The 12,371-nt window shown below is 38.8% G+C and overlaps 2 protein-coding genes across 3 annotated transcripts in view; both read left to right on the top strand.

Annotated features, from left to right (window-relative positions):
• The window catches only part of sv2a (synaptic vesicle glycoprotein 2A), a 29,666-nt gene extending 24,590 nt beyond the window's left edge, over positions 1-5,076 (top strand). The window contains exons 11-12 of one of the 2 annotated variants that reach the window (XM_037980419.1): positions 725-884; positions 1,650-5,076. In XM_037980419.1, coding sequence (XP_037836347.1) covers positions 725-884; positions 1,650-1,833 — 344 coding nt within the window. In that variant the 3' untranslated portion in view covers positions 1,834-5,076. The remainder of the gene's footprint in view (positions 1-724; positions 885-1,649) is intronic. The other variant, XM_017433318.3, reaches the window with a different exon arrangement.
• A 590-nt stretch (positions 5,077-5,666) lies between these two features.
• On the top strand, positions 5,667-7,654 carry bola1 (bolA family member 1). Its single transcript, XM_017433301.3, has 2 exons — positions 5,667-5,795; positions 6,943-7,654. The coding sequence occupies exon 2, from the start codon at positions 6,967-6,969 to the stop codon at positions 7,417-7,419; it is 453 nt and encodes a 150-aa protein (XP_017288790.1). The 5' UTR covers positions 5,667-5,795; positions 6,943-6,966; the 3' UTR covers positions 7,420-7,654.
• Positions 7,655-12,371: the final 4,717 nt, after the last annotated feature.

Below are 12,371 nucleotides of genomic sequence, written 5' to 3'. Positions count from 1 at the left end.
GGGGGGGGGGGGGTTGTTGTCGATCTGCATCAGCTGATTTTCATCTTTTAAAATCTAAACCTGCAAAAGCTTAAAGCCTTATTTATTAAAGACCCGTGCAGCTTCAGTGCATCAAAGCAGAAACGGCACATTTAAATCTCTTCTTTTGTCTGACATGCTTCCAGATGAGCAAAAGTGTTTAAAATATAACTGTACAAATATAATTTATAATTTTAATTTATGTATTAGAATTATAAAACATCCCAACAGTTTTTGCTTCATATCCAAGTAATTATAAATTCTACTAAATGTTCTTGTTTGTTTAAAGAAAAAAACATTTCAGTACTATAAAAGTCTTCATTCAAAGTCATTTATTCTGTGACAGAATATTTATTTAAAGTAATAATATATCCAAATGGGATGATTTCTCTTACAGAGTCTTAAGGTTTTAAAAAAATTACATTAAAATGTAAGATTTAATTAAATTTTAAATGTTTTGAGGCTTGCTTCATTTGTTAAAACCTGAAGGCTGTCTGACACATTTCTGGGTCTCTTTTTTATCTTTGTTCATTTAAAAAGGAAGAATATACATTAATCAACAAGAATACTTTGGTTCATTATAGAAATGTGAACAATTTTAGTTAAAAAGGAATCACCCTAAAGCATGATGAAACATTTGGTTTATTTAAATTTGAACCAATCAGACTCTTCACTTCTTCATGAATCTGTCTCTTCTCGTCTCCAGCCGGCTCCAGTGTCATCTCGTGCATCAGCTGCTTCTTCCTGTCTTTTGGGAACAGCGAGTCGGCCATGATCGCTCTGCTCTGCCTGTTCGGTGGCATCAGCATCGCCTCCTGGAACTCCCTGGATGTGCTGACCGTCGAGCTCTACCCCTCTCACAAGAGGTGGGTCACTCAGACAACAGTAGCTTTGCTGAATCACGTGTTAAATGATGTCACAGGAGGTGCCTCGTCCTGGTTGGCTGGCTTACAGGGATGGATGACATTGTGGGGGAGAATTGTTGCTGTGATGTGAAATGTTTCTTTGCCACCTAATGGCTTGAATAAAAATCTATTTTTTGTCCTACTAAATAAAACAATAACAACGTTCCTTTCAATGAAACTGATAAATTTAAATTTATTAGAGCTGCAAATTTAGCAGCAAAATGTAATTTTCTTTCTTTGTTTTAAGGCCAAAGATGTGTTGCTGTTTTGATTTTAGGAGAATAGCACCACCTTGTGGTTTTTCTGAGTCTCTGCAGCCTTTGTGTCAGTGAGAAGGTTGTTGCTCCTTTTTTCCATTTAAAAAGCTGAATTAAAACAAAGTTCCAGCATTCCTTGAAGGAATGCATATCACCCGCTGCAGTTCATGTCAGAGTTTTAAACCAAGATGTTGAAAAATGACCATAAAGTTGGAGCCTTTTTGTAAATATGGTGATATGTCACTCTGAGAGTACTTGTTATGAATGACTCTCAGCTACTGCCACAACAAATTTGAGCTCAGTCTTTATAAAAGTGAAATTTTTGTTTGCTGTGTTAGATGTAGATGTACATCCAGTGATTGGTTTCTGCAAGTTACATAAACTTTGTTCAGTGGTTCAGGAGATGTTTTGCTAACAGACACATTTAGAAAACTGACTTTTGTTTTTCTGTTTTTCTTCTTCTCTTCAGAACCACAGCTTTCGGCTTCCTCAACGCTCTGTGTAAATTAGCGGCCGTGCTGGGCATTAGCATCTTCACCTCGTTTGTTGGCATCACCAAGGCGGTGCCCATCCTCTTTGCTTCGGGGGCGCTGGCATTAGGCAGCTTTCTCGCGCTCAAACTGCCGGAGACGAGGGGTCAGGTGCTGCAATAGTGTGGCGCCAGGAGCTTTGCAGAGGGCGGAAAAAGTTTCTGCCTCACTGTGAACAAACATCTCAAGAGCCCATCACATTCTGCCCTCTGAACCCACCTAAACCTTCCTACACTTCGAATAAAACCTAATCTGTAACCCACATCTGTTTGGCTACGACAGTAACCTCACTATTAAAGGTACTCATTGCAACGTCATGAAGAAACAAAATCTGCACAGTTTTCCTTTATATCAGTGGTTAAATTAAACATTTGTGAGCTGATGTGTTTGTTTACCTACAGAAACAGCTGAGGGGACTGAAAATAGGTCAACAAAGGTGAAGTTCATGGAAGAGCTGTTTGGGATGGAGAAGTGTGACAGTTTTCATGTGTTGGTACATAAATACACTCAGATTTGTTGACTGAAGTACGCAGATAAAAAGAAGTTTTGTGTTTGAAGCTGAGCTCCGTCTGATCCCTGATATTTATTCCTGACGGTTGTCTCACTCCTTCCTTCTCTTTTCCTCAGCGTTAGATTAACTCTCATATTTCAAACCAAAACAGATTCTCTGAGATTCTACAGTTGTCCCGTTCCACCGTATTCGTTTACCTCCAGGTCGGTCATGTGACTCAACCCGAGCGCTTCATATACAGTGAGCGGGTTGCATATCGAGTAAACTCTTTCAAACTGCAACATTTGATGAAGTTCAGTTTTATGTTTGATTTCATGCTTTGCAATGAGTCCCTTTAAGACTGAAGCTGTGTCGATAATCCTTCAGAAAACCATTTTAATGAAGGCTGATTATTGATGATTACCTGAAACTGGAGCAGAGGGTTGGAGGTCAGTGGGTGGGGGCTCTTGATAGAGGGAGCCATGCAAACAGACTCATAGAAAATGACCACTAACTATCGAGTTCTCTGTTTTCACCTCCATCTTTCTGAACTCAACTCACCTCTGAAGTACTTTTCTTATCGTCGGACATCCACTCAAAAATGCAACAACTTCTGCGATGATTTGAAGCATTTTTGAATCTGCGGGGAGTTTACAGCGGGGCTCTCAGGCCCCGGCTTGTCCTCGTTCCGTTTCTTCTGGGGTCTTGTGTTGGTGTCCAGAATAACTGCCATGTTTTTTGTAGAAATTAGAACATTCCGGGTTGGATTCAGTTCTTGTTGCGGTTAGGAGATCATATTCTCTCTCCCTTTAAAACATCAGTTTTCATCCCATCAGAAAATGGACGCGTTCCTCGTCCATTTAAAGCACAATCATTTGTCACGCAAACATTCTCTGGAGATGTTTAGAATCATCATTCCAATCACACGATATGTTTCTCTTTTTTTGGTGAAAACTGCCTTTTTTCTTCTCCTGTAAAACTATACAGTATGTTTGTCTTGAGGGTGTTATGCATGTCACAGAGTCTGAACTGTATGTAACTCGAAAGATGAGACTACAGGATTTTTATTATATTACTCTGAAGTAAATTGCTGTAGTATTTTAACATTTTCCACTCATAAACAGAAGAGTGTGTTTGAGGATATCTTTGGACATTTTTGCAGGGTCTTAGAGTACAACAGGGGCCACGCATTTAAAAGGTTTATTTGCAGGAAACTGTCGATACTCTCAGCTGATTTTGATGCAGCCACGTTTTTTTTCCATGTTGATTTTAACATGAGTGTGTTTGTTTTTGAAATATTTCACTTGTGTGCAATATTCAAAATATTTTTATTTATTTATTTGTATTTTTACCATTCCATAAATGTTATTTTGATTTTTAATAGATGTTGGGTACCTGTCTCATGTAGACAACCAGTGATGTGTGATTAACAGGAACATGTTGAGTTTGCCTTTTATAAAAAAATAGAGGTCAGAGGTCACATAATAATAGTTGGGAAGTACTACACTGAAATGTAAAATTTAAATTTGTTCTAATTCAGGGTCTGCTTATTCTTAGAGCAGGATCTGAGAAGAATTATTCTACTAATGCAGGCATGAATTTGAGATCTTTTGCATATGAGACAGATATTTGCTAAATTTATCGAAGGGAACCCACTGCCAAGGCATAAAATTGTTACATGGTTCACACAAGAAACGGCTCCAAACATTGCAACAATCCACCGATCGTAAAAAGTTGCAATAATACGTTCACAACTGCTTAAAAAAAAGGAAAACCAATTCTGTCAGAATAACTGCTTTTGTCCAAACTGCCATTTTTTGTAGGATAGTAGCCATACTGTATGTAGACAGTTGAATAAAGAGCCAAACTCCTGCACTGAGATTACACTTCTGAGAGCATCCTGATGCTGCCATGCTGGAAAAGTCCTGAACAACGAGGCGAGAGCACAAACAAAATCTACCAAAACATGAATCTGTTGATGGGAGTGCAGCTCGGAATATACAGCTCCAGAAAAGTTTCCCTTTTTACGTTTTTACGTTTATCATCTGATCCAAGAGTTCCACCCCTCATTGATTATTGCCAAATATTTTATAAATCTTCAGTTTAAACATCATCCCACCAATTCTGTTAGAGATATGGATATATGTAAATAAAACTAATGTATCTAATAGCCTATTGGCCCTCCGATCTGCTTCATAGAAGAATATATTTCATTTCTCCCTGTAAGTCGTCCAAACCTCCCTGTTAAAGGTTAAAGGTTCGTTAGCTCCGGTTTTCAAAGCTGTGAAAAGTTGAGGCTTCTTCAGCCAAAACGACCAGCAAGGCAGAGAGGAATATTTACAGGATTTCTTTCTTAGAAGCACATTAATAATAAAAATGGAACACTTGAACAGCACAAACAAAAAGATGAATAAATCTGTGAGCGTCATCAGCTCGATTCTCTGTAAACTCTTCAATATTATCCATAAAATAAAAATAAAAAAAACATATCTGAACTTACGTTACAGGGTTGTTTTCCTTTCATTTCTTTGTATATTTAGCCTGTTGCCATAGCAACAATCTGTTGTGAGTGCAAAAAGTAAATAAAGCAATAAGTGTTTGTTTATTTATGAAGTTTTGGGGAACAGAAGCACACATCCGACCTTGTTGGCTTAAAGACGAGATGAAACTGAACATCTGACATTTGTGTGTAACTCTCTACAACCACTCTGAGTCTTTGGGCTTCTGTGAAGAAAAACTGCATCACCGTTAAATAAATGTAAGAAAGACGTTTCACCTCTGTCGCTGTACTGTGCTGTAGAAACTGTAGTTGATTGTTTGTAAGTATAGAAACTGTGGAATCAAAATTAAAAAGATGTAAAAAAAAAAAAAAAAAAGTGTAAATGAACCATGCTGTATGTTGTCTTGGACTGTGTGTAATTTGTAAATGAGAATGAGTCATACAGTAAGTAAAATACCATAAATTCTAGTTAGAATAAATGTGGCGACATCAGTTTTGTTTTAAGGTGTGTGAGATTTTTGACTGGGTTTACACTCTGCTGTGACCCCTTGGAGTTAAAATGAGTAACAATAAACCACAAAGAATAAACAAGTTGAAAAAAATATGAAAAGTCTTTATTTATTTATTTAAATCACTTATTCAACTGATATTGCAAAGCAGGAAACAGGAAATGTAGCACCACATTGCAACAAAAAAACCCCATCAGAAATATGCATTTATGTATGGTTTAATTCAGTTAAATGAAAGCTGACTGCTTTTGTGTTTCAAAAAATACAAGACCCAGAAGAAGAAGAGAAACCTTTTGAACCACATTTACAACCTAATCCCAGAAAAGTTGGGACTTTGTGTGAAATCAAATAAAAACTGCAATGATTTGCACATTTTATAAACCCATATTTTATTTACAGTGGAACATAATAAACATTTGAAATGTTTAAATAAATTGGACCAATGTTTGTTTGTGAATAAGAATTTTGAATGGGATGTGGATGTAGTACTAAGAAGAGTCCAGTAGGTGGCAGTAATAACGCAGCTGCAGGGAAACCAGCCGCCGTCAAACGCAGAAGAAGAGGAGCTACTCCGACTGTGTGAAAGGTGAAGAGCTACATTTATTTTTATCTTTTAATTAAGGCCAAAATTACAAAAAATGCTTATGTGCATATTAAAAAGATACGGCTGTTTACATATTGCAGAGCCGTCCGGTGTAAAGATTTGTTGTCGCGCCATGTTTAGTTGTAAAAGCTAGTTAGCAGCTAATGCTAACTAGCAGCTAATGCTAACAAACAAACACACGCAGCTACAAAATATTTAAAAACGGGACAAACTTCAGTTATAGTGATGCATAGATTTACCTCGATATATGCTTTTAAATTCTTAATAAAAGATATACAAACATAAACAGCTGTTACTGAACTGAGAACATATTTTAGGCATAAACAACTAAAAAACAGCAGATTATCCTGTATAAAAGGGCTCTGCTGTTGTGGATTTTAAATAAAACATTTAACAAACCTGATAAAACTAAGGTTTTTCACACTCGGGTAAATGTAAAATAATTAGATTTTATGGAGAATAATTTCAAATATCATTAGACTTTGGCTGTAGTTTGTATTATTTTGGATAAATCTATGAATTATTTACAGTGTCATAGTTTGGATACTTGGAGTTTTTGAGCTCAGAAATAATTTAGTTTTATTAAAGAACAACAATGACTATTCAGGACTAGTTTTATAAATGCTGAAAATTTACAATATTTCTCTGCATGCAAGTTAAAAAAAGAATAAATAAAAACAGCCTTTCACACTTACATGTTCTTTTTTAATCTCATCAAACCTTCCTGATGTCACAATGTGCTCAAATTTAAGGTTTTTTAATATAATACAAACTGTTTGAGGCTTCTATGCAAAGTAAATGAGTAAAAACAGCAGAACATATCTGAGAAAAGAATTATTTGCCAAAAAATAAGAAACAGTTGTTCTTTTTATGAGTTTATATCAGATAACATCAGAGTCTCTCGTGAGTTTGTTTCTGTTTCTGAACCAAAAGGAACAAAATTATTCTATGTCTGAGAAACAAAACAAAACAAAAACTTTAATTTTAAGTTTATTAAATCTGCATGTTGTACCTTCATGTTAAAATTCTAGAAAAACAAAACAATCTACCTGCTCCCAGACAAACCCAACGTGCCACATCATGAAAATACCCGACGTTCTCTCACCTTTGGTACCTTTGGTTCTCTCAGGTGGTTCTCCTGCCACGACCCCTGATGCTTCCTAGTATCTCCCTCTGCGCCCGGCCCGTCACCACCTGGCTTTCTTTAACCCGGCCTCTGGCTCACTTCAGGCCACACATGGATCCGGACCCCAGCCGGCCCGTTGAGCGGACGATCAGAACCAAACTCACCAACGTGTTCCAGCCGGAGCATTTGGAGGTTCACAATGAGAGCCACATGCACGCTGTTCCCCCTGGGTCCGAGTCCCATTTCCGCGTCGTGGTCGTCAGCTCCCAGTTCGAGGGGCTGCCTTTGATTCAGCGCCACCGCCTGGTTAACGAGGCGTTGAAGGAGGAACTGAGCAGCTGTGTTCACGCACTCGCCATCAAGGCAAAGACTCCTAATCAGTGGGCGAGCGACCCCAGTCCAGGGAAGAGTCCGTCCTGCATGGGGGGTTCGAGAGGCGATCACACAGTGGAGGAGAAACTGAAGGCTGGACGAGAGTAAAGTTTCCTCTTCAGACTCAATCAGCACCAATATTTAAAGGTGTAATGATAATAATTCCTGTGGTTCTTCTTCACCGGCGGTTTCCAGCAGGTTCAGTTCCTACTGGGTGTTGTAAAACAGGCGTGGACCTTAAGATGATCTCCACATAGTAAACTTGAAAATGTTACTACTAATAACATATATTTTTGTCATAAACAGTCACCCTAAATCAATAAAAAAGCCTAATGGTTGCTGAGTTTGTGTTGTATTTATTTTAGTTTTTATTAGCAATGTTTGGATCATTTTGCAGTGACAGTTGGGGTCACAGGTCTTATTTTGTGGATCTGATCCTGAAACGTTTGGGAGCCACAGATATTAGAGACAAACATTATATAATTCATTACCATTATACAGTTCATTACCTTTCCAACCCACACAAAGGGCCACACCTTGGACCTATTATGCTGCTCTGGCCTCTCTCCTTTTAACTGTTCTTCTGATGCCCTTCCTTTCACTGATCATATGATGATTTCATTCAATGTCAATCTTAAATTCTCCTCTGAAAAACCTCAACGCACCGTTTCCTTTCGTAATATCAAAAATATCAATCATGACATCCTTTTATCTCACATTGACAACACCCTTATCACCTCTAATTCTTCAAACCCGGACGACCTTGTCACATTTTACAACAACGGCCTCACCAATATCCTCAACACTGTTGCTCCACTGAAAACTCGGTCTGTCTCCTTCTCCAATTCTGCACCCTGGTTCACTCCAGAACTCCGTGCCCTGAAAGCTAAAGGTCGGAGGTTAGAGCGACTCTACAAGAAAACCGGTCTCACTATCCACAAGGAACTCTATAAGAACCACATCATCCAGTATAAAGACAGTATTTCTCAAACCAAATCCAGCTACTTCTCAGACATCATCAGTGCTAATGTTGGCAATTCAAAAACACTGTTCTCTCTTCTTAACCGTTCAGTCTCATCCCCTAACTCTCTACCCTCTCACATGGTTTCCACTGATTTCTGCAACTCTTTAATACTCTATTTCAATGAAAAAATCAATTTAATTCATAAACACCTTGGTTCAAATACCGCCACTTGCATTTATGTTGACCTCCCCCCTCCCTCCCTCTCCTTTTCCGTCTTCTCCCTCCCCTCTGCTGATGACATCTCCAGCATCATCAGCAAATCAAAGTCCTCCACCTGCCAGCTTGATCCTTTTCCCACTGTCCTTGTTAAATCATGTCTCCCGTCTCTGCTACCTAGCATCACTAACATCATCCACTCCTCCCTAACCTCTGGCATTGTTCCCACAGCTTTTAAATCTGCTGCCATTACCCCCATCCTCAAGAAACCAGGTCTTGACCCAACCAACTTCAATAATCTTCGTCCCATCTCTAACCTGCCCTTCGTTTCCAAGGTTCTGGAAAAAGTCGTCTACAGTCAACTTCACTCTCACCTCTCCAACAATAACTTCTATGAAGAGTTTCAATCTGGTTTTCGCCCCCATCACAGCACCGAAACAGCTCTAATAAAAATTACTAACGATCTTCTTCTTGCTGCTGACTCTGGCCTTCTGTCCATCCTCATCCTACTTGACTTAAGTTCTGCTTTCGACACGATCTGTCATTCTATCCTCCTTAACAGACTAACCTCCATTGGCATCTCTGGTATTCCATTAGCTTGGTTCAAATCCTACCTCTCTGACCGCACTCAATTCATACAAATTAAATCCTTCTGTTCTCAGTCTTCCCCCGTCTCCACCGGTGTCCCCCAAGGCTCTGTCCTTGGACCCCTCCTCTTCATCACCTACCTCCTTCCTCTGGGTAACATTTTCCGCAAATTCGGTGTCCATTTCCACTGCTATGCCGATGATACACAGCTCTATATTTCAACTAAACCAGGCTCCACTAACCCACCCTCCATCCTCACCGACTGTCTCACTGAGCTCAATCACTGGTTTTCTAACAATTTCCTACAACTCAACAGTAACAAAACAGAAATAATCCTTGTTGGCACAAAAAACACCATTTCAAAATCAAACCATCTTCTCATCCCCCTTAACAACTCTTTGCTATCTCCCTCGCCTCAGGTCAAGAGTCTCGGTGTCATCCTCGACACCACTCTCTCCTTCACTTCCCACATTAACCATATCACTCGGTCTGCCTATTTCCATCTCCGTAATATTAACCGTCTCCGTCCTTCTCTCTCACCCCGCTCCACTGCCATTCTTGTTCATAGTCTTGTCACTTCCCGTATAGATTACTGCAACTCCCTCCTCTATGGCCTCCCCAACAAAACTCTCCAAAAGCTACAGACAGTCCAGAACTCAGCTGCCCGTGTCATCACCCAAACCTCCTCCTATCACCACATCACTCCTGTCCTGCAGCAGCTCCACTGGCTCCCGGTTAAATCACGCATCATCTTCAAAACTATTCTTCTCACTTTCAAAGCTATCCACAGTCTTGCCCCTCCTTACCTGTCTGACCTGCTACACACCACCATCCCCTCTCGCTCTCTCAGATCATCCTCTTCGCTACACCTACATGTACCCGTTGCCCGCCTCTCCACCATGGGGAGCAGGGCCTTCTCCTGCTCTACCTCCTGACCTACGAAACACCACCTCCCTTTCTCTGTTCAGGACTAAACTTAAAACTCATCTCTTCAGACTAGCTTACCCCTCCTAACTTTGTTTTATGTATTTTATATTTTAACTCATGCCTGTTCTTTGCACTGCTTTTTTATTTATTTATTTATTTGATTTCTTCATTGTTGTAAAGTGTCCTTGGGTGTCCTGAAAGGTGCTATTTAAATAAAATGATTATTATTATTATTATTATTTAGCACACTGTGCACTCAAATGAACACTTTATTATAGAGCTGATTAAAACATTAAAGCAAAAACATTTAGTTTTGTTTGAATTTCACATGAAATAATTTTACCACTCTCATAAATCATCAGTTAACTTTGTTCTGCCAATTTCTACAGAACTACAACCCTTTGCCCCACCCAGTCAGTAATAAGAAAACTTCAGTTAAATAAAAACTTTTGGTAAATGTCAGCAGCCATTAACAGAACCTCGGCTCAGACAGACACATCCACATCATGACATAATAGAAATGGATAATTGTTACTTTATGTTTTAAGAGGTTTTACATCAATTAATAGCCATGTTTGTCATTAGTTGATGTGGTTGTAGTGCAGCTGGTTGGATACAAGAGGGCAGCATTAACATAAATTACACCAGGGAACAAAATGTCACTTTTGTCTTGTTTCTGGGTTAAAACTATACTTTCTTAGTTCTTTTTAACAAAACAGTTAGTTTAGTTAGTTTGAAGATGAATTTACATATTACCTTTTTTCAGTTATTACTGATTTTCAAGTAGGTTAAGGAAGTTTGCCAGAGATGTAGTCTTAAAAATATAGTTTTCAAAACATGTTAAATAGATTTAAACAATACAAAGAAGTGTTGTAAAAAAAAGGAGTGAAAAAATTTACACTGTGAGTCACAAAAGTGCAGTTTATAAAGAAGAATGGGCAGTTTTTAATGTTTTGTGATGAAAGGAGCTGGGAAATAACGCTGGTCAGGAACAAAAAATGGGTCACGCAGTTTTACGTTAAAAATGATAGTCTCAACTGAGCTGATTAATTTTATTTCTTTTAAGTTCAAGCATTAAAAACTCCCCAATTTTATTCATCATTTTTGATTGCATATAAACAAAACCTCATGAAAGGACGTGATAAACCAAACTGTGAGAGTTTAAACCTCTGAATCTAAGCTTTAAATACAAATTCAACATTTAACCCACATAAATGACAGATAATGAAAAAAAACAGAAAACAATGCTGTTTATTTACAGTGAAAAGTACAGTAAATGGGATTGATATGATTAATTATAAGCAGTTTGTGTTTTTCTGAACAGCTTGTCTGGGTTTGAAATGATGGTGCTGATTTTGAGAACGACTCGGTCTGTTTTATACGTGGGTGGCCGTTTATTTTTGTATTTTATGTGTCTCTGTGAAGGTCTTCTTGTCTTAACTTTAACCCAGATGATGGCCCAAAGTCACCTCTCAGACCCTCGAGGAGATAAAATAACAACAGTACATCAAAAACATGGCTGGGAGTCTGAATCCACTGCCCTCCTGCAGCCCAACTTCTATTAATCAGGGAGATTAATACATGTGGCCTTTCCTACATTTAAGCAACAGAATAATGTGACGACTTTCATCAGCGCCAAAAGAAACTGTTTTAATGCTTTGCTGCAAAAGTGCTCAAAGTTATTGTTGGCTGCTGAAGGCCTTCAGAGGAATGTGGCGTCACCTCGGGGTGATGCGTGTCGTCCTCTACCATCATGTCGGGCCTGTCAGTCCCCACAAAAGGCTCCGGTGAGGAGGGGGAACAACTGGTGTCACTGGTTTGGGAAAAAAGGCAAACAGCAACACAAACACTTTATGACTCCGGGCCTGAAGAGGCCTCCGGACCTGCAGACTCTCTCTGCCGGTGAGATTTATGTTTCCATGATTCCAGGTGCTGCTGCGATCAGAGACAAGGTGGAGGGCAGAGAGGGCAGAGACGGGTTTTTACCTCTGATATCCACCATCATTTCACAAATCACAGATAAAATTCATTTCATTTCAGGGAACTTCCTCCAGAACACCATGTGCTGACTGTGCAACCTTTATTTTAAACAAAGACTATATTTGTGCATTTTGGAGCTTTTTCTGTAAAATTCTTTGGCATCTAACTACTTCTGCATACATATTTTTACCATTTTTGTATGAAAACGTTCAGCTTGTTCAGGAGATGGGTAGTCTGACTTTTGGTTTTTGTAACTTTTATGCTTTTCAAAATATTAAGTTATTAAAATAGATTAAGATCTCTTCAAAAATATTGTTGTCTAATCTACTCCTAGTGCTACTGCTGTTAATTAAACTAGGTCTGCTACTGCTAATAGCTAAAAGCT

Source organism: Kryptolebias marmoratus, linkage group LG16 (genome assembly GCF_001649575.2).
Source record: "Kryptolebias marmoratus isolate JLee-2015 linkage group LG16, ASM164957v2, whole genome shotgun sequence".
Taxonomy (NCBI): Eukaryota; Metazoa; Chordata; class Actinopteri; order Cyprinodontiformes; family Rivulidae; genus Kryptolebias; species Kryptolebias marmoratus.
This window is presented reverse-complemented; position numbering and strand designations above follow the sequence as displayed.

Excerpts from the sequence above, each read along its gene's own strand:
- bola1 (XM_017433301.3), top strand. The coding sequence starts at position 6,967 with ATGCTTCCTAGTATCTCCCTCTGCGCCCGGCCCGTCACCACCTGGCTT.